The sequence below is a fragment of the Eptatretus burgeri genome, chromosome 1, assembly GCF_056783735.1.
Source record: "Eptatretus burgeri isolate ZD-2024b chromosome 1, Ebu_testis_v1, whole genome shotgun sequence".
NCBI classification, from domain to species: domain Eukaryota; kingdom Metazoa; phylum Chordata; class Myxini; order Myxiniformes; family Myxinidae; genus Eptatretus; species Eptatretus burgeri.
The window spans coordinates 88,173,123-88,196,754 of NC_140961.1; the positions used below are offsets into that span (position 1 = coordinate 88,173,123).

General features: G+C 43.2%; 2 protein-coding genes and 1 long non-coding RNA gene across 5 annotated transcripts in view; 2 read left to right on the top strand and 1 right to left on the bottom strand.

The window, feature by feature from the left end:
* The window catches only part of LOC147034914 (sodium/potassium-transporting ATPase subunit beta-1-interacting protein 3-like), a 512,142-nt gene that overhangs the window by 451,003 nt on the left and 37,507 nt on the right, over nt 1-23,632 (top strand). The gene's annotated exons all lie outside the window — the stretch shown is intronic.
* LOC147034916 (uncharacterized) overlaps nt 1-23,632 on the bottom strand; it is a 70,050-nt gene that overhangs the window by 14,541 nt on the left and 31,877 nt on the right. The window lies entirely within an intron of this gene.
* On the top strand, nt 15,240-19,622 carry LOC147034917 (uncharacterized). The gene has a single exon (XM_085876069.1). The coding sequence runs from the start codon at nt 15,270-15,272 to the stop codon at nt 19,620-19,622; it is 4,353 nt and encodes a 1,450-aa protein (XP_085732195.1). The 5' UTR covers nt 15,240-15,269.

The following is a 23,632-nucleotide window of genomic DNA, read 5'->3' on the forward strand; positions in this document are numbered from 1 at the left end:
TGAAGGAGAAAATATTTCCATTACTCAAGTTCAATCAACAATGGCAGCGAGTGCTCATATCAGAAAATGAGTGAGTTTCCATTTAATTATGGCCTGTTCATCAGCATGTGTCACACATTGAAAACATGCTACCTGAAGTGAGAAGATAAACAGGTCAGGGTGTGGATAGAGCAGCACCCAAAGGGAAACACAATCGAAGCACTCCTTGAGCTGAGGAGATGGTAGATGTGGGCAAGTACAAGCTTGGGCCGGACACTGGGTTGAAGGAGACGAAAAGGACTTGAGAGGTGAACAGAGATCCAGCCCCAACAGAGCCTGGGGCCTCAGCAGCAGTCCGTGCAATCAGGCCTGATTTCACCAAGCAAGCTGGGCACGTTAGATGCAGTCGCTTTGCAGCACGAGCCCCCATTCACACCATTGAACACATGCTGCAGAGGACTCGCAGTGTGGAACTCCAGGCCTGTCGTACATTGAAGCAACCACAGCAAGTTCATGATGTATTTGCAGAGCAGCAATCGAGAGTGTGGCTGAGAATATTCCTTCAGGCAGGCACCACACAACGCCGACATTAAGACTTCGCTCAACCTTCTCCTCAGTGGGTTTTTTCTCTCTTTCCCCCACATTGCTCCATCTTATCTCCTCAGGAAGGGGCATGATCACGTGTTGAATGCTCAATCACCAAAATCTGGGTTCTCCCATCGCCCAATCTTTGTGTGGAAGTTCTTTCCAAGCTTCATTTAGATGAAATCGTACATTTGCATAGTTTAACTGCTTTCAGCACTCCGAAACAAACAAAACCAAAGTTAACATTGATTATTCAAAACATTCATCTCATTTGCTATTTCCATGTAAAGGCAAAGAGTCTTTATCAGGGTTCCAATTTGTGATCAATAATTCTTTTCACAAAAATATTCCATCATTTATTCCAAAATCTTCTTCTTCTTCTTTCAGCTGCTCCCGTTAGGGGTGGCCACAGCGGATCATCCATATGATCCACATCATGATTTGTCACATGTTTTACGCCGGATGCCCTTCCTGACGCAAACCTGGTCGCCTCTAACGACACAGGGATATGGTACACCTATTTTAACCGGGGTTTACACTGCCTAGTACAATGGTACTCATTTTGCCGACCTCTGAAGGATGACAGGCTGAGTCAACCCCCTGGTGTATTAAAATAAGTGGCCCAACGGGGCTTGAACTCAGGACCTTTTGGATCCCAAGCCTTTTGGATCCCAAGCCACTGCCCAAGCCACTGCGCCAACACCAGGCCATCATTTATCCCAAAATATGAAAGTAATATATTTTTTCAAGAACCGAATCCAAATCGATTTTGCACAGTTGCCATTTTAACATTCACCTCTGCTAAACAATTTACAGTTTCATTCACAAATAGTTCCAGAGCAACTGCCATTTTTTCATCTTGATTCAATTCTCAGTAATTTTCCTTATCCATAATTAACAGATTAACAAGGGTTTTTTTAATGAGCTTAGTCTGAAAGTAACTAAGACAGTAACCGCACAACCCTCAATTTTAGAGTTCCACTCCGCTCGGTCATCCTGACATCGAGTTGCCGAGCTGCAGAGCGTCCTTGGCTGCAGAGCGTAAAGTATCTCAAAAATAATGTTTAACCAATCTCTCTTAAACAACACTCTGAATTCCATCGACATTTTAAATCTCTGACATTTTCCATCTCTCCACTTCTTTCTCACCAAAACAGCAAACATGCTGCCATTTTTCCAACTCACATACACAAACCATCTATCACTTCCTCTGACCTTCTCAATTACGAATCCATTTTCCTTTATCAAAACAAATAAATCATTTTAAACAGTTGTACAAAAATTGTCAAATCACTTGTCAAATCTGTCATCTGGCGAATATCATTTCAATTGCAGCTCAAACACTCTGTCTATACATTTAGCTACATCCTCCCCAAACTTTATCCCAGTCTTGGGGAAAGCATCTTAAACTTCAGACTAATAAACATCCAATCTCTCTTAAACAACTTTTTTGGTCAAAACAATAAAATACTTCCTTTTAAAATCCATAAATCAAAAATAAAATCTTCAGCATCTATCCAATTAAATCATGAATTTACCTTGACTGAATTGATCAAAGGGTTGCACTGGGTTGGTTGCCATTGCCTTGCCAGCACAAGTTCAGGCAACCTCAACATTTACAGACGAATAAAACGGCATGCCTATTTCAACGTCCATCCGAGGGCATCATCAATTATCTGTGAATCACCCCATGTGCTAAACATCATCAAATCAATTTTAAATCATTCCAAATCACTTTTCTACATTTAAATCACATCTTTTAAGTACAATGGTTACAACTCGGATCAAATCTTCGAAACATTTCTGACACATGTTCAGAGGTTGCCCAGCACTTAAACCTGCCGGGTTGTGTAATTACAAATCATCACAATGCCAGCGAGAGCTCAACTCCCAAGACTTCACATTCCGGATATATCCCACATTCACAATTGTTATTTCACTTTATCCAAAATCCCTATGGTTTTTAAATAAAACTTCAACACTTTTCCCTAAATGGACTTCACTTTAAACAGATTAAGTAGAGAGGGTGCACCACAAACACCAAGTAACAAGGAACAGGATGTTCTCTCCACATCCGGTGGGAAGAAAAAGAAACACTCTGTCAGGCAAAACCCACAGTTTAGCATTATCTGTCATGGCTTCAACACACATACTAACGAGCATTGCATCTTATAGACTCACGTGTGATCACGTGACAAATACCAATCACATTTCTATATCATTTTAAAGTCATTGCCAACGGCATGCATACTTCGACAAATAGCCCCCATCCTCTTGAATCTGCATATGAATCGAATTCCACACTTAAAGCTAAGACTCAAACACAGACTAAGTGGAGAGACATGCCACCCCCCACAGATCCGGTGGAGGGGCCGAGCTGCACAGTCGCAGCCCCCACAGATGGAATGCACACACAACCGCGACCTTCGCGTTATCAGCTCCAACCACGAACAGCCAAGCTGCTTCGACTCTCTGCCTGAAGTTTCTTTGTTGTTAAAAAATATCGTCACAATCCCAACAGAACACGTTTCATTGCAGTGAAATCTGTTGGACTCGCACAAGTTTCATTTTTTTTTTACTCTCAGCAACACATGCATCTCAATGCAAATCACCAGCCATGCTCCCAGCCGGTCAATCGTCTCCTGCACTCTACAAAACGTTTCGTGCAAATCATTGCATTTACAAATCCGTAAAACCTCCACACAATATAATACTAGCATAACCCGTGCTCTGCCCGACATGTTGGGGTGGGTGTGTTTGAGAAAGGAACTGATGCAGAGTTTCAGTAGTAATTTTACTTTAATGCAGTAAGTGGAATACGATTCACTGTTTCAGAACCATTTTATTTACTTTTTTGTGCCATGCACCTCATATGGTCTTTGAGATAATGTAAGCCGAATATCACGTTACTCGAGCGCAGAACAAAGTCGAAGATAGCACGACACGAAACCACAAACTCGGAAATAATATATAAGATAACAACCTCACTGCCAACAAACTTCCAGTGAGTTCAATGAACAAAAGGTAACTCATAACTCTTACAAACAGGTAACTTATAATATTTATCTATTTTCCCTTAACCATAACCCTATCTCGGCATCTCAGCCGTGTCCTCGGCCTCTCTCTCAGCCGGTCCGTATCAATGCAATCATGCGGCATGTCGCTTCATCATGCCCATTTAATTACTCGTCTGTCTCCTCGTTGAGCCTCTTCTTGTACTGTGCCCTCTGCACTCCTCCAGCACTTTTCTAAAACAACTACAGAACTTATCGTTTACTTTAAAACGGACTCTCTCTGCCTTATCCTCTTCTTTCTATCAATAAAATTATCTGACAATGAACTTTTCTTTGTTCGAAATGCGTTACCTGCTGAGAGCGCTCTCCCTTACCTTCGCTCAAGCACTTGTCATTCCTCTAGGCACTGCCTCCGGCAGATCAAGCACCTCCGGTCACGAGCACCGCACCAACGTCGGTTCGAATCCGAGTCACTAGGCGCCAACTGATGTGGATTTTTTTTAACCCATCCTATTGTGATCTTTGAAGGATTCTATCTGGCCGATTGTGGAATCCTATTTGACTTCAGGCAGAGTTTAACGTTTGTCCGATTTGGTTATAAAATCCTGCTTGAAACCCATTGACATTGGTAACCGATGTCCACACAAGTCCTTCCTTGTGAAACAATTTATTATTCTAATTATACACTATATACTTCTCACCCTCGTACAATTAACTTAAGAATCCCCATTGAATGCAATATTATTTGGTTCTATTTCATTTATTCTTACTTTTAGTTAACAGTTAGACCAACCCGATTCAATTCACTTCCACATTACATCAGAGAGTTTTATTCTAACTTGGTACTTGGTCAGTTCCAAGGAGTAAAAGCCACTGAGATTCTAATACTTCCTCAGGTACTTGCACTGAAACAATTTTACATTTCAAAGCATTTTGTACTTTCATGGGAGAGTGGTGGGGACTATCAACCCAGACTTCAGACGTGTCCTTTAGACGAGAAGCCACTTCGTACATTTTGAGGAAAAGGTTCGCAGTTATCAGCTCAGGTCACACCGCTCCAGACCAAGACATTTATCAACATTTAGGGCAAAAGTCTCTTGGCCAGAAAGGACAGCCAATTCAACTTATAGCATAAAACTTACATTTCTAAAACTCTATTTGTTACAATTTAAAATACATTAATATAAATTTTACCCCCACACATGTATATGCACGTCATTTGTTGTTGAGATCAGATCCAAATGGCTGAGTGGTGGTCATTTAAGTTGTAAAAAAAACCCTGATGCGGAACATGTCCTCAACCACTTCACAGATATACATTTTCTGATGTTGTTCAAACTTGGCAGACAGATGAAGAATGATGACTTACATATGACCATCATTTTCTTTGATATCTGATCCAAGATGGCTGACTGGTGGCCATTTTGTCACTTAAATGTGTCCCCAAACATTTCTCTGACCTATATGGTCCAATTTTTTTAAAACTTGGCACAAGCACAGTCGGTTATGGCATACATGTGCACCTAACTTTATTTTGCAATTTGATTAAAGATGGCCGACTGGTAGACTGGCGGCCATATTAGTTGTAAAAAAACTCGATGTCGAACATGTCCTCAACCATTCCTCGGACATACATTTACCGATCTTGTTCAAGCTTGGCACACAGATAATGAAACGGAGCTTATATATGCACATCATTTTTTTTCGAGTTTGGATCCAAGATGGCCGGCAAGACCATTTTTGTTGCAAAAAGACTCGATGTTGAACACATCCTCAACCATTTCTCAGACATGCATTTACCAATGTTCTTCAAACTTTGCACCAAGGTAATGAGTGATGGCTTACTTAGGCATGTCGTTTTGTTTCTAAATCAGATCCAAGATGGCCGACTGAAACACATTTTGTTGCTTAAATGTGTCCCCAAACATTTCTCAGAATTGCATGGTCTGGGAAATATGTGGGGTAGGATGTTAAGTATGTGGGGGGGTGTTCTTCGCAAAGAGTAGGTGAGTTTTTGCCAGCACTCTGAACAAATTACAAATTCCTACTCTAACCAGCAGGGGGCACTGCATCACAGTGGCACAGCTGTGCCCTAAGATAATTATTCTACCCCGCAGCCTTGTCCTGTGTATGACCAACGACGATGACGAATCATGCTTATAATTCTATCTTTTTGTGCAGAAATCAAGGTTCTTGGAAGAAGTAAAAGACAAAATGTTAACAGTGACAACTAGAAGGGCACGCGGTGGAGCGCCTACCTCCACCCCTTCATGTCTGATCCACAAGAACATTCGTGGCCCAATACATTTTTGAGATATCATTCTATATGTCATTTTTTGCCCTTTCTCTCAATGGGGAAGAATCACTTTAGAAATTCTCGTAGTCTGATCCAGATCCAGATCTTTACCAAAATTGAATCAATTCTTCCTTGTCACACACCCAACAGGTCCACCAAGTTTCATCCGAATCCGTCCACAATTTTTTGAGATATCCTGCACACAAACAGACAAACAAGCAGTCATAGACTGATACGAAATCGTCAAGTTGACCTCTCACCTTGCCTAATAAAACCTGTCTCTGGAGAAGGTAGCGACGCAAACCAGAAGTTTCTATGATGATTCTGTACCAAACCATCAAAAGTCGAATGTTTGACCTCACTGTGACCTTGACCTTTGACCGATTTTGACCAAAATCTAATCAGCACTAGCCATCACCCTCCTGAATCACGTGGTGTAATTTGACATTGGTAGCTTCTTCCGTTCTCGAGTTATCTGTACCAAACCATCAAAAATCGGATATTTGACCTCACTGTGACCTTGACCTTTGACCGATTTTGACCAATATCTAATCAGCACTAGCCATCACCCTCCTGAATCACAAGGTATAATTTGACATTGTTGGCTTCTTCCGTTCTCGAGTTATCATTTTTTGGATGTTTGACCTCACTGTGACCTTGACCTTTGACCGATTTTGACCAAAATCTAATCAGCGCTAGCCATCACCCTCCTGAATCACGTGGTGTAATTTAACATTGGTAGCTTCTTCCGTTCTCAAGTTATCTGTACCAAACCATCAAAAATCGAATATTTGACCTCACTGTGACCTTGACCTTTGACCGATTTTGACCAAAATCTAATCAGCGCTAGACACCACCCTCCTGAATCACGTGGTGTAATTTGACATTGGTAGCTTCTTCCGTTCTCGAGTTATCGTGCCTACAAACAAACACACAAACACACACAGACAAACACACACACAAACACACAAACAGATGATGAAAGTCATCAATATACTTACGAAATCTTTAGATTTCTTTAGAAATCTTTAGATTTCGTAAGTAACAAACAGAAAGGGGTGAAAACATAACCTCCTTCACCTTCGGTGGTGGAGGTAATGATGTGGTGAGGAAGAGATGTAGATAGGACAAACAGGTGAACAACTTCACAAGAGTGAATAAGACCGTAGGCTGTTATGATTGATGTAGTAGGAAGGTGAGCACCTTCATTGAAATACGAAAGAGAAGAGTGGGTTTGCACAGAAATGGAGAGGTGATCTTTCAAATGTGCGAAAAGTGGGGGTAAAAAGGGAAAGGGGATTTTACTTGTGGCTGATAGGTCAAAGACATGGACAAAGAATTATCAAGTTTACATTTCCTGTATAATCTCCCTTTTAATGGCATTCAACATTCAGAAAATGAGCTTGCTCTTGGCTTCGGGTTTTGAGTTCATGCCCCATTGGCTGATGAATTAACACCAGGTGTGGTTTACTCAGCTTGTCATTCATCTTTCCAAGGTCAGTGAAATGAGTAGCAGTGTACTGCTCGAGGGGCACAGCATGAGCAGCACAGATGTGCTTCCAAGAAGTGGTAGCTACCTTGCAGCCAAGTTGCTATATGCAAGAACAGAACCGAACTCAGAAAATTTCATTTTTACATAATTGAACATGCAGGTTAATTAGTGTTGTTTAACATCCGAAACAGTCATTAGTAGGATGACACAAAGACTGAATGGAGATTTTTCAGCAATATTATCACTCAGTTAATTATTCTTGTGGCAATCCTGGCCTAATGAGATATTCTTTGTGAAAGACACCAAATGAGATGTTTCATGCAAATAAATGCCATCGAGATGAATAACCTCATACTTCTTCACTGTGAGAATCAAACCCATATAATGGAACCTATAAAAGCAAACCCTTAAGGTAGCTGGATTTTAATCACAAAATTATCCAACTACTACCCTTTCTCAAACAGCCTCATCTGTGGCCATCATTTTGGAATCCATCGCAGCCACTCAACTTTGGATTTGCCGTGGAATCTCTCTTAACAATGTACGGATGCCCTGAATCTCAATCAGTAGGTCAAAGCTGAGTCTCCGCACATATCTCTGACATTCAACACGGTTTTCGCACACTGCTCTCTATGCCAAGCCTCACGCCTGTGCAATACAAGGCCTCCTCCTTTAGTGGCTTGCTGACTTCTTGCACTTGCACTGTCAGCATTTTGCTCGAAAAAATAATCCTCTCATCTCTTTTCCCAAAAGAGGTTGAAGTGGCCCAAGGCAGCATATTGGGCCCAGTCCTATTTAGCATATACATTGATCACGTCTACAATGCTCTGGAGAACATTCTTTTCCTTTTTCCGATGACTCCATATTGTGCTGCATGACACTGCATCCCATCGACAGGCTGGCAGCGGCTGCTTCACTCTCTGCTGACCTGGAAAGGATCAGATGCTGGTCTAACACTTGCAATATATCATTCAATGCTGACAAATGTCACATTCTCCCCTTGTCTCTGCGACGGAATTGTCAAATGAACCCACCTTTCTATTTCCACAATAAACCACTGGAAGAGAGATTCAATACTTCAAACTTCTGGACCTTACCATCAGCCATGACCTGTCCTGGGTGGACCATATATCAAAGCTGTCCATAAAAGCTAGCTGTGGACTGAGCATTCTTCATCATGCCAAGCCCTACCTTTGTAAATCCAAACTCGCAGCCTACAAGGCCTCTGTCAATTGCTTTATGGAGTAGTGCTCTCCCTTATTGGCTGGTCAACTTCAAACGTATCTTTTGGATGCTGTGGAATCAAAAACTCTCAATATCTCTCACAAAAATACAAAAAAAAACAAGCTGTGTTTGCTGCTCTTGCAAACAAGTTGGTGCCTCTGTTTTCTACCACCCCCCTCCAGTCTTTCTCCCTCCACCCTTCATCATTCCTGTATCCTTCCTCTGTCCAGTCAAGTTCCGCACTTTCCTCCAGTAACCCACTTCGTGCGAAACTCACAACTTTGAGGCTTACTGCTCACCTCCACTCCTTTTGTTTTGCTCTTTTCCACTTGAGAAACTGCTTTCCTTTGTTCACTTCCACTTTTCCCTCCAAGGCTTCAAGTTTGCAGAACATCATCGCCTCAGGTCACCCTCCCACCCCTCCCTCATTAACCCCATATTATGTCTCTCCATAAGTTCGCTTTGTTCAGATTATCTCTTTGCTTGCTGCCCCCAAGTCAGTGCATTCCCTTCTAGTCTTTGCTACCTGCCTCTTCCATGAGCCTAGACTTTGTCGACAATTTTTTTTTCACTCTCCTTCTCAAATTGTGCAGGCTTTGATAGGCCTAATGGCTTTTCTCCCCTTTGAGAGAATGAGCTCGATCCTTACAAGGAACTTCAACACAGGAGGAGGCCATTAGGCCTATCAAAGGCCTGCACAATAGTTGTCAACATATGGCTGTTTGTCCATGCTTCATCCTTTTTATATTTTGAGCATCAAGCAAGGAAGCAGCACGTACCATTTCTAATGTCTTTGGTACGACCCGACTGGGATGCGAACCATCGACCTCCAACACTCAGATAGACTCCGAAACGGCTGAACGGATTGTCGCCACTTTCGGCATGGGGTTGCTCTGTGATCTAATGTACATCATAGGCTATGTGAGATGGTGCCACACGGACAGGTTTGGGAATTTTTGGCAATTTTCTAATTTGCACATTCATTTGCATGGCAACGTGTGACGTCACCGCTGAGGCGTAATGACATCATGACATCATCGGTCATTCGCTGACGTCATTACGTCTGTCGTCGACAGACCGTCACCGCTGAGAGGCGTAATGCCACTCCGAGAAAACAGCGTCTGCAATGTAAAACAGCGTCTGCAATGTAAAACAGCATCTGCAATGTGAAATCCTCTTCTGCACATGCTGAACTACCTCAGAAGGTGCATTTGATACAAAAAATGAAACAAGAAACATTGTATCATCATCACATCACATCACATCACATCACATCACATCACATCACATCACATCACATCACATCACATCACATCACATCACATCACATCACATCACATCACATCACATCACATCACATCACATCACATCACATCACATCACATCACATCACATCACATCACATCACATCACATCACAACACAACACAACACACACACACACACACACACACACACACACACACACACACACACACACACACACACACACACACACACACACACACACACACACACACACACACACACACACACACACACACACACACACACACACACACACACACACACACACACACACTATCATTCACCCTTTATGTCCACCATGGACTCCGAAACGACTGAACGGGTCGACACGGTGTTGATGTACAGCTATTCTTACACCACCTGCGCATATTATAGGCGTATTATGAAACCTCATTCTTGCTGTTTTCTTCTTATATCACATTCATACGTGTTTTATTATTGACTAAAGAAAAAAAAAAGTCCGACATTTAATTTTTTTATTATTGAACCAATCACAGCTCTCGCTTTATATTATTATATATTATGCCGGAAGTTGTTGAAACTTTACTTCCGTTTCTATTCGAGGAGAGGTCAGAGAAAAAGGTGAAATTTTCATCAAAAATTGTGTAAAATCGCCCGTGTGTCAACTTCAAATGAAATACAAATTGTCTTTGGCTAAGAATCGTGGAAGGACACGAGCTAAGGTATTTAACAACGTGAAATCTTTTTCAGAATTGAACAATGCTGCCCAAGAAAATATTTCTTTCAACTACCACTCCAGACAGCAAGCGAAAAAGAACGGCACGATCAGCTGGATGTAAGGTCAAACAAAAAACAATCAACCCAAGAAAAGAAGGTGCAGCAATGGGCACCCAATTGTTTAACGAGTCATTGTACGTGAAGAAACAACACATTCTTCCAAACCTTGATAATGGCCGCAAGTCTGACTTCTGTAAAGCTCTGTGCTGGCCAGGGGAGCGACCTGGCTTCTGTTGTGAAAAAGGCAAGATTGCAATTGATTCGCTTGAGAACTATCCCAACAAATTGAAGGATTTGTTGATTCAGAAAAATTTCATTGATCGTATATGACAATAATACAATTCTTTGGCTATGGCATCGATAGGCATACATTAACATCGTATGCCAGGATTCAGCCCTGTTGTAAAACTGCAGGGTAAAATTTATCATCACCTTGGATCATTGCTCCCAAATGATGATGATCATCACAAATTTGCACAAATTTGGTTTCATGATAGTGATGAATTGTACAACAGATTACGACATAACCCAATGCTTGATGCTGGAATACTGACAACTACAGAAGTTACTCCGACAAATAAATCCTTACACGGCGATGAGCAGAATAGCGGCGACGCTGCTCCATAATGGTCGTACTCTTCATTCGCGGTGTAAGGTGCCATTATCAATCAAGGAAAATTCCGTATGTAGCATCACTAAAAGGGACAGTACTGATATACTCATTCAGAAATGTCATCTCTTAGTTATTGATGAGGTTTCTATGTGTGATAGACGTATCATCGAAGCAGCTGACAGAACATCCCGAGATGTCCGAGGAGTTGATAAGCCATTCGGAGGTATAACCATTATCTTCTATGGAGACTGGCGGCAGATACTTCCAGTGATCAGATGCGGCGGATGGGCACACACTATTCGAGCCACGATTAAGCAATCTGTGCTTTGGAAACACGTCCATGTTTATCATTTGATGGTCAATATGTGAGTTCAAAACGCCGGCTTCGATAATGAATTCGCGAATACTCTCCTTCAGATTGGCGAGGGTCGACTACCTATCCTCTCACATGTCAGCAAATTCAAAGTGCAAATCGAGGAAATGTACTTCCTACAAAATATAAAATCTCTCATCGATTTCATTTTCGACGACCTCGCTCATCGCTATCGAGATCCTACATGGCTCTGTAGCAGGACTATACTGTGCCCAACCAATGATGCCGTCACAGAAATAAATACAATCATACTTCGTAAATTTCCAGGCGAGGAAAAAAATTATTTGAGTAGTGACAAAATCATTGATGTTGAGAATGTGCAGCAATATCCATGTGAGTTTCTGCCCATGATTTTTAGCATTTTTTTTGGCAAAAAAATAATGGCATATTTTTTTCAGACCATCATATAACCTTCAACATTTAGGGATAGAGTGTAAATTAATGAAATGTGTCCCCATCTACAATCTATCCTAAAAGCTCAACATCATGAAAATCAGAGGAAAATTATTCAAGTTATGATCAAAAAGATGTTTTTTGTTAATTAGGTCACAATCCAAAAAAACGTCGGTCAAGGATACAAATCAAATATCAGGTGCACAACTTCAGTGCAGATCCACCATTATGTTGCAAGAACATCTTGGAAGGCCAAGCCATCTGAGATTCTGCATTGGCAAATTGAGCGATGAAAAAAAACGGGGTTTTCTTTTTCAGGCTGCCATTTGACCTTAACATTTAACTCCGAGGTTTATGATGTACAATTTAACTCCGAGGTTCATGATATATAATTAAGCGTACATGCACCTTACTCTAGGCTATCTGGAGAAGACAATTTCGTTCCAATTGCACAAATATTAGTCGGGTTACAGCATAAAAAGTTGAACTTTCTGCAATTAGGTCATTATCTTAAAATTAGGTCAAGGTCAAAAAATTGTCAACCCCACATGCCTTCTATTTACATTATTTATGCCACCTTCGCCATTAAGCCAACACCAGGCTTATCCTTTTGGGTGAAGCTCAAAATATATATATATATATATATATATATATATATATATATATATATATATATATATATATATATATATATATATATACATACATACATACATACATACAGAAATATTGCTACGGCCATGTGTACCGAGTGTATTATGAGGGGGTTTAATCCCCGTTTGTCCTCGGAACAGCCGGACCTGGGGCCACTGCTCATAATTAACTTCTTGGTATGGTGGGTTGCTTTCGAACCACGAACGCTACTCAGTTAACCACGAGTTCCAGTGTCCACCGTCTAATTTTGCCGTTTAACTGGAGGTCACGTGGTTTCCTGAACGGGGAGCGCACCCTCGGCAAAGCACCAATGTTATCTTGATTCGATCTGAATTAGGGCGACCGAGCGTTTAACAAGTGGTGCGTACCGACTATAATTATTGGTCATTTTGAGTGGTAATTACATCCCAGTCTATCTAGGTTCGGACAATGCTGGATCAATGGAAGGAAAGGACAAGCACAGACAGGTTGGAATGTCAATAAAGCAATTTCTTAACAAGAAAATAAATAAATAAAAATCGATAAAAATAATCGTAAGCAAATAAATAATCAATCAGGCACTGAGAGAAAAAGGGACAAAAGGCAGATGCTTATCTCTTTGCCTTACTTAACAATTAAACACAGACAAGGGTACCCAGCAAATCATTCGGGGGGGGGGGGGGAAGAGAAACCGTCTCGTGCACCAAAGAAGCCGTACGTCAAACAAAAACGTCCTGAAATGAGTGAGCGTGCCCTGTCCATTGCCAGAGCTCAGCCCCACTGTGCACCCACTCGCGAGCAGGCTTGAACACTAATCGACGTCACCCCCAAGAATCAGGCATGCCAAGAGCAGGCCCCGAGCAAAATTAGCACCAATGGCCCGAGCGTCACCCACCACCAGGAGCCACCGGGAGCCACTACGAACAGACAGCTGTGAGGAGCTGTGAGGCGCTGAGGAGCTGTGAGGTTCTCTGAGGCGCTGTGAGGAGCTATGAGATACTGAGGCACTGTGAGATGCTGAGATGCTGTGAGGAACTGTGAGGGACTGAGGTGCTGAGGCTGTCACCAACTCACTGGCACCGACTGACTGGAAAAGCCGTCTGACTGACTGGACTCCAACTGACTGGTAAAGTCATCTGACTGACTTGACTCCGACTGACTGGTAAAGCCATCTGACTGGTTGGACTCCAACTGACTGGTAAAGCCATGTGACTGATACCAACTCACTGACTGGTAAAGTCATCTGACTGAATGGACTCTGACTGACTGGTAAAGTCATCTGACTGACACCGACTCACTGACTGGTAAAGTTGTCTGATATCGACTCACTGACGCCAACTGACTCACAAACTGACTTATCGACTGACCCGCCAAGAAAGCACCTCCCGTCCTCTTTTTATAGGCGGCCCGTCTGGGCGGGCGCAGACTGCAGCCAAATCCACCCCACCCCATTTGCGAATCATTGCCGTGACAACCTGCCTGTCCCGCGATCACTCCTGGCCCACGATGCCCACTGTGGTGCTGGACGATCGGCAAAAAGCATTCATTTGTCAGATCCACTGAGCGAAAACGTGAAGCGCTTATAAAACGTCAACAATTATCACCTCAATGTTCAGCCCGATATGAAAAATAGCCAGTTCGTGTCCATAGAGCTGCTGAACGGGGTGTCAAACGTCGATGGAAAAAGGCGGGTGTCGAGCCTCTGTTGGGCGATAGTGGGGCGGCTTAGCCCAAATATTCAAAATAATTGTGCATTTTGTGATACAAGCACCAAATTTGGCACAAATGTACATTAATATGTTGCGAACATTTTCAGATATTGGGCCACTTGAAATTCTCTCTTTATGTCCGCCATATTGGATTTCAAAATGGCCGCCACTTGACATCGACATTTGCTATTATCTCTGGACGTAATGCAGCTATTGACTTGATTCTGGTATCTAAATGTATGTTTTTGGGTGCAAGGAATCCAATGGTACCATTTTCAACTTAATATTATCTATCACAGTCTGTTATATAATTTTATTTGGAAATTATCTAGGCAAATATTGGATTCAACACAATACTTTGAAAAGAATGTCTTAGTTCTGTAAATATAAATTTAAAAAAAAACTATACTAAATCACTAGTAACAACTCAGACAAGCTCATATATACTGGCAGTCTAAAATATAAATTCATATCCCATTAGGAAACAAAGTGACCCATTCATTTGTGTTTTTCATGTGCATATTTTATGTAACATTGCATTCATATCGTCAATAAATACCAAACATGCATAATCCCCTTTTCCTGGACCCTTTAAGCCATCTTTTGTGTTTCTCGAGTACAGAAATTTCTTGTATAGGCTTCCATCTGTCTTGTTTCCTTAACAATGCACTGTAGCATGTCTTTAACAATGTTTACAAACATGACTCCATTACATGTCTTTAATCACAGCCCTGACCCAAATAAAAGAGTAGAGAGGCTGCATGTGTGTTGACCCACATCAACTGTGTTCTTTGTGTGTGGCTGTGCTTAAATCACCTTGTGACTCCACATAAATGAGTTAATTACATACAATCTGGGCTCAGCTAGACAACACTTGGAGAGCTTCCAGGATCATTTCACCTGGAAAGACTCGATGATGGTCATGGCATTGAAGCTGCGATGGTTGCACACGGTGCAAAATATCATCAGACATGCAGGCTCCAGTACAACAACACCAAACTGCAGAGCACAAAAGAGAGCACTCAAGAAAGAATGTGAGAGCGATGAGGAACAAGCTGCATGCAAACGCACCAGGTTACATTCACGCTCATCGAGTACAGAGAAGAAGGTCCCAGAAAATTGTTTCTTCTGTGAACAACCTGCTGGGGCTGACAGTCTTCGGAAAGCTGCAACATTCCAAATGGACAAACGGGTGCGTGCCTGTGCAACCCTTCTTGGTGATACAGAACTGCTGGGCCGTCTCAGTGGTGGGGACATGATAGCGTTGGACACCCAGTATCACCCACGGTGCTTGATTGGACGTTACAATCGCACAAGAAAGGCCCAGTCAACAGGATCACAGGACACAAAAGAAGAGCGAGCAATGTCGGCAGTTGTCTTCGCTGAACTCGTCCTCTACATTGAAGAAACCAGACAAGATGAGGAGACGGTACCAGTATTCAGATTGGCTGACCTTGTCCAGCTCTATCAGTCCAGAATGGAACAGCTAGGAGTCCAGCTCGACACGAGAGTCCACTCCACACAACTGAAACAGAGACTGTTGGCTCAGTTTCCTGACATGCGGGCACACACCAAGGGGAGAGACATCCTGATGGCATTTGAAGAAGATGTCGGTGCTGCTCTTGCCAAAGCCTGCGAGCTGGACAGTGATCGTGATGCAGTCCATCTTGCCCATGCTGCACAGATTGTTCGCCATCACATGTTTGGAGAAGCCAAGCCCTTCACAGGATTCCCTGAAGTATGTCAAGAAGAATCTGTGCCACCGTTGCTGCTTGCCCTAGTCAGTGTGATCCTAGAGGGACCCAGCATCAAGGAACAGATGGCAGACACTAACCCTGCAGCAATTGCCACAGCTCAGATACTGAAGTTCAACAGCATCAAACACAAGCGAACACGTGGCACCACATCATCCACCAGTGTCAGGCACAGTGTTGCACAGGATACCCCACTTCCAATATACATAGGGATGATGCTGCATGCTCATACACGCAAGAAGGAATTGGTCGACAGACTGTCACACCTTGGCCTGAGCATCTCCTATGATAGAGTGCTCCAGCTCTCAGCACAGATGGGCAACAGTGTCTGCCAACAGTTTCACAGAGAACGAGTGGTCTGCCCTCCGAAGATGCGTGGCAAAGTGTTTACAACTGCCGCTGTAGACAACATAGATCACAACCCCAGTGCAACAACATCAAAGGACTCCTTCCATGGTACCGCTATCTCCCTCATACAACATCCTTCTTACACTGGTGAAGGAGTGGATCGAAGTATCGTCATTGTTGGAGGATCTGGGGATGCACGGTCCAAGACAGTCGCCCCCTTGCCGCACTACTACACTGATGTACCCCATGTCACTAGCAGCATCAAGAAGTCGCCTGTCCCAGCTGCTAAAGTGGCGTCATTGACCAGAGGAGACTTCAAACAGCAGACTGATGAAGAATACCAATGGCTGGGCAATGCAAAGCGAGTCCTGGAAGACAACACTGGAACAGTGGACAATGACAACACATCTTGGGCTGCATTTCATGCCAGCCGACAAATACCAGATGCTCGAGTCATCTGCCCCACGTTGCTGCTTCCACTCTTCCTGGAGGGAACCCACACAGTGGCCATGATCCGGCACTCAATGGACGTCGTGAAGAATGCTGTGGAACACCTGAATCCTGGACAGACACCAGTGGTCACCGTTGATCAGCCACTGTTTGCTTTTGCCAAGCAGATACAGTGGAAGTGGCCAGAGAGCTATGGTGAAGACCAGATAGTGGTGATGTTTGGTGGCCTCCACATAGAGATGGCGGCACTAAGGACACTGGGGGACTGGCTGAAAGGGAGTGGTTGGGTGCAAGCACTTGTGCAAGCCGAGATTGCGACAGCAGGGACAGCAGACTCATTCCTGCGAGCATCCCATGTATTGCGCACAAGAAGAGCACATCAAGTGACTGCAGCAGCACTGTACATCCTGCAACACCGTGCCTACAACCACTACTGTCTGGGAGAAACCAGGGATGCAGAGGACCTTCCGGAGTTTGAAGACTGGTGTTGCCCGAGAGGAGAAGTCATCCCCCAGTTTCACTACTGGGCAACCGTGCTGGAACTAGAACTGTTGGTTCTAGTGTATGTGCGTTCTCTCAGGCAGGGATCGTTAATGATGTACCTCGATGCTCTGACAGAGCTGGTCCCCTGGTTCCAGGCACTGGATCACACCCACTATGCTAGGTGGATACCAGTGCACCTGAAGGACATGGCCAGACTCACCATCAAACACCCAGATGTAGCCAGGAAATTCAGGGAAAGCCACTTCACCGTTCAGAAAACACAGAGGGTGTTCTCTTCAATCCCGAGTGACCAGGCACATGAGCAGAATAATGCCTGCATCAAAGGACACGGTGGAGCAGTTGGGCTCACTGACAACCCTAGTGCCCTACGTCGCTGGATGGTTGCGGAACCAGAAGTTGCCAGGGTGATCGAAGAATTCCAGGATGGGAACCAACACTGGAGACGGCAAACAGCAGACACACGTCATCATGATCAGACGCCAAGTGTACAGGCCTCATTTGTGAAAGATGTTCGCTCTCTTGTCGGTGTCATAGAGGAGATGGGCAACCCATTCGAGGAGGAGAGTCAGGATGTAGTCAAACTGGACACAAAGGAGATCACAGATCCTGCTGCTGTGGAGACCGTGATGAATGCCAAGAGGATTGGCCAAGAGCAGTTTGAGGCTTTCACCAGAGAGTGTCTGTTGGACAGAACAAAGGCAGTGGACGCACCCATTCCTCGTAACAAGCTGAAGGTGTTCAGCACTTCCACTCCAAGAAGCCAGAGCATAGGTCAGCAACAGCTCGCCTCCATCAAGAATGACCGTGAACTCTTCGCACGCCTGTACATTGGCTGCCAGACGAGGGATGGAAACCTTGAGGAGTTCTTTTGTCACGAGAATCAGGCATGTCCTCCTGTATTGTCTGATGGTGGAAGCCTCTGCACTGGTACCGAGAGTGATCTCCTCACATGCTTGGAAGAAGTCTCCGACGCAAAGACAGAGACTCCTGTCACGACCTGTATTGTGTTTGATGGAGCAGCCATCATCCAGATGCTGAAGCCGGCTGCATCAAAGACCTTTGAAGAGTATGCACAACAGATCTTCATCCCATATATGTCCACGAAGCTGCAAACAGTGTCACGCCTGGATCTGGTCTGGGATACTTACCTTGCTGATTCACTGAAAGGTAGTACACGTGCAAAGCGGGGACAAGGTGTGCGGAGACGTGTGGTGGCTGCCACAGCCATACCAAGAAACTGGCAGAACTTCCTACGAGTGGACAGCAACAAGACCGAGCTGTTCAGGTTCCTCTCAGCAGCTCTCATGGAATGGTTTGACCAGGAGGACAATCAACTCGTCATTACTGATGGAGAGGCAGTGCTCAGCAAGCCACTACTGCCAGATCTGACCTCACTCGCCCCATGTAACCATGAAGAAGCTGACAGTCAGATGTTGCTGCATGCATCTCACGCAGTCCAGCATGGACACCATGCAATACTCATCTGGACTGTAGACACCGATGTTGTGGTGCTGGCAGTGTCCCTGGCACAGGAGTTGCAACCAGAAGACAAACTGTGGCTGGCATTCGGAACAGGCCAGAGTTTCCGATACCGAGCAGCACACGAAATAGCAGCTGGATTGGGACGAGAGAAGGCTCGTGCACTGCCAATGTTCCACGCTCTAACTGAATGCGACACTGTGTCTAGTTTTCATAGACATGGCAAGAAGACTGTGTGGGCAGTCTGGACGGTACTGCCAGAACTCACTGAGGTGCTGCTGCTGCTGTCCTCTGCACCTCGTGACATACCACACGATGCAATGCGCCTCATCGAGAGGTTCGTGATCCTGTTGTATGATCGAACCAGCAAATGCACAGACATTGACAAGGCCAGGAGGAAACTCTTCACAAGGAAGAACGATGTGCAGCTCATCCCTCCAACGAAGGCAGCTCTGGAGGAACATGCCAAGAGGGCAGTGTATCAAGGTGGACATGTGTGGGGTCAGATACTGCTGCCAGCACCAGAGCTCCCTCCACCAACCAACTGGGGTTGGTCAAGGACTGGAGAAGGACAGTACACACCTTACTGGACCAGGCTAACTGAGGTTGCTCACAGCTGCATTGAGCTGGTTTCTTGCAAATGCAAGAAAGGGTGTGTGAGGCGCTGCAAGTGCACAAAGGCTGCCCTTCAGTGCACAGCCCTCTGTGTGTGTGAAGGGGACTGCACATGATGATGAGTCAACAACATACATGTACTTGTGGCAATGCTGAACTTGTTAACATGACACTGTTTATGTACATGTATCTTCAGTACCGGTATATATCTAGCCTCAGATACCAGTTTACCTAGCCTCAAATAATAGACCATGTAGCATGTCAGTATTATACCTAAGACATTTACTGAACTAAGACATTCTTTTCAAAGTATTGTGTTGAATCCAATATTTGCCAAGATAATTTCCAAATAAAATTATGTAACAGACTGTGTTAGATAATATAAAGTTGAAAATGGTACCATTGGATTCCTTGCCCCGAAAACATACATTTAGATACCAGAATCAAGTCAATAGCTGCATTACGTCCAGAGATAATAGCAAATGTAGATTTCAAGTGGCGACCATTTTGAAATCCAATATGGCGGACATAAAGAGAGAATTTCAAGTGGCCCAATATCTGAAAATGTTCGCAACATATTAATGTACATTTGTGCCAAATTTGGTGCTTGTATCACAAAAGGCACAACAGGTTTGCTCTGCTGCTACATGACTAACACTATCTCACGTGCATGAATGTGTCTGTCGTAAGATAAAAAGGTGCTTTCCATAAGAGAGGGAATCTATTATATTCTTTACCCTTCTCAACGCATCACATTTAGAATCCCACCAGATGTGGGGATAGGTCGATCCTGGACATGCATTTAGGGAAATAACTGTCTGAGGACCGAGATGTTTGTATGCATTCATCGGATCAGATTCTGAAATCCGTAACTATATATGTGTGTATATATATATATATATATATATATATATATATATATATATATATATATATATATACATACATACATACATACAGGGGCTGCAAAAGTCAGTATACAGTAAGGATTATACCAGTATTACCAGTATTATAATAGTGGTGCAAGGATTCATTTAATACTAGAATTAATTTAATTCATTAAAATCATTATTACCATTTTGATATGTTTATTATTGGTATGTTAATTACTGATGGCAGCTGTATATACATATATATTTTTTTTACATATATATATATATATATATATATATATATATATATATATATATATATATATATATATATATATATATATATATATATATATATATATATATATATATATATATATATATATACCCCGGTTAAAATAGGTGTACCATATCCCCGTGTCATAAGAGGTGACCAGGGTTGCGTCAGGAAGGGCATCCGGCGTAAAACATGTGCCAAATCACTGTGCGGATCATACGGATGATCCGCTGTGGCGACCCCGAAAGGGAGCAGCCGAAAGAAGAAGAAGAAGATATATATGTATATATATACATATATATATATATACATATATATATATACATATATATATATATATATACATATATATATATACATATATATATATATATATACACACACGTATATGTATATCTGCTCTTCACCGATTGGTTGGAAAGCTGACCCAGAGAAAGCTGATGTCACCCACAATTGTCACCTGAAATACTTAAGGGACATTTTCACCAAAGCGGGTCAGGTAACGGTAAAGAACAAACTCCAAAATCAACTTTCTTTGATATTCTCGAAATAGTGCTTGAACCCCTTATAAGGCCTAGAAAAATGTTAAAATGATGTCAGCAACGCAGGATCACCATAAGGCCTCTGCACTGACTGGGCAATATATGCTTGATAAAAATTATCGGACAGTCTTTACCGTTACCTGACCCACGTTGGTGAAAATGTCCCTTAACCTGAAGTACCCAGAGGAGACAAAAGACCCGCCTCCCCCCCCCCCACCAAGAACCTAGAATACCCCAAAGACCCCGAAAACCCTTTCAAGACACAAAATACCCCAATTACCCTTAAGACACAAAATAACCTGAAAACCCAAAAAGCCCCAAAGACCCAAAATACCACAAAAGACCTAAAAGACCTCAAAAGACCAAAAAGACCCGAAAAACCCAAAATACCCAGAAGACTCAAAAGACCGAAAATACCCTGAAGACCAAAAATATTTATAAGACCCCAAAGGCACAAAACACCCTGATGACCAAAACAACCTAAAAATCCTGAGGAGCCAAAACACCCAAAAGACTCCAAGGACTCTGAAGACCAAAAATACCCCCAAAGGACCCATAGGATCCAATAGACACCAAGGACCCAAAAAACCCAGAGGATGCAAAAGACAATGACACACAGGACCCCAAACACTCAAAATATCTAGAGGACCCAAAAGACCTCGAAGACCCAAAAGACCCATAGGATCTAAATGACCCGAGGACCTAAAAGACCACGAGGACCAAAAAGACCCAACGGGACTATCTGGCACCCTAGGAAACTCTGCATAATGTAAAATGTGACTTTAGGTCCCCAACCCAAAACCCCCATCCACCCCTTCCCTCATCTCCACAATTGCACAAACACACAATCCAAATTCCTCAACCCTCCTCCCAACTCTGTCGTCTCTCTGCCCCCCTTCCCAACTCTGTCCTCTCTGCCCCCCTTCCAACTCTGTCCTCTCTCTGCCCCCCCCCACCACCACTACATCCAAACTCTGTGATCCCCTGCCACCTTTCTTCTTCAAGTCCTCAACTGCCCCAATCCCCAAATACTCAACCTCTTTTCCAACCAGATGTCCTCAATCCCACCCCCAACCCCACCCCTTTCCATCGTCTCAGTCTCCCTCTTCCAACTCCATGCACCCTCACCCCCAACTCTCTGACCTCCCCTCCCCATTTATTTCTGTTCTTAACAATGTTACACAAAGATACACAGGGAACTTTGGCACATGAGAAGGCCATTCGGCCTCATATGCCAGCGTCGGTACTGTCCCCGTTTGTTCGGCACAATGTTAAAAGTAAATATAGATGGAACATTAAATTCACAATTACTTCTTCCTTTCTTCCCTTATCCTTTCTACAATAGACGGACCGATGTTTGTGTGTTTGTCACGCTACTCCTCCTACAGTTGCGGGCCACTTACATACAGACTTGCTACAGAGGATCAGCAAGACCCCAATGAATCTATAGGGGTGTTTTATCTTTGCCGGTGGTCTTGGGGGTAGATTGAGGAGGGATGCCAATTCTCCACGTAAATGTGTATCGTGTAGCGCCTCCTCCAGGTGGGGGAGGGTATAACAAGTTCACCATTTACAGTGAAGTATTGCTGTCCCCACGTTTTCCAATGCAGTGAGGTGTTAAGATTTATAAGCAGCAGGTATGTTTTTGCTTCATGCACATAACTTCATGGGTTATTTATTTATTTTCCCCCTATATGGAGCTGTCAGTTGCCTGCCAATACAGTGCCCAAATAATGATATATGCATCAGAAGAACTTGGATATATGCATCAGATATGATATATGATATATGATAAATGCACCAAATAAAGATATATGCATCAGAAGCATGCTTGGAACAAGATCACCCTTAGGGTGGGTACTCTGCTCATAATTATAAACATAACACAGAAGATAAAAGCAACAAAGGTTTTGTTTGGAGGAAACTGGAGTGCATTGGAACAGGGATGCATCAAGTTGTTTTTAATAATAAATAATGATGTTAATTGGTTCACGAGCGCCAGCCAGAGTGACCACTATATTCGTTATGTCTGTGTGTCTGTATGTCTGTTGGGTCACCGAAATAGGTGACCCTTATTGTCAGTAATTCTGTCTGTTTGTTTGGATGTTTGTTGGGTAGTCGATATCGTCAAAAAAAAAATCTCAATTTTTTTTTGAGATTTTTTTTCTATCCTTATTATCAGTATTTCCGTCGATATGTTCGTTGATAGTCGATCTCGTCGAAAATTTTATTTTTTTAAATGTTGAAATTTGTTCTACCCTTATTATCACCTTTTCTGTCGATATGTTTGTCTGTCTGTGTGTCTGTCCCTCTGTTCGGTCCAGTGCTCCGTTAATACAATTGCGATTTCGATGAAACTTGATTGGTAGGTTCATACCATGACCTAGTTGTGTGCAAATGAGAACCATTGCTATGGACACCACCGTTGCCGAGCA

Bases quoted from the DNA above. Each gene is read 5' to 3' on its own strand.
- LOC147034917 (XM_085876069.1), top strand. From the start codon at position 15,270: ATGATGGTCATGGCATTGAAGCTGCGATGGTTGCACACGGTGCAAAAT.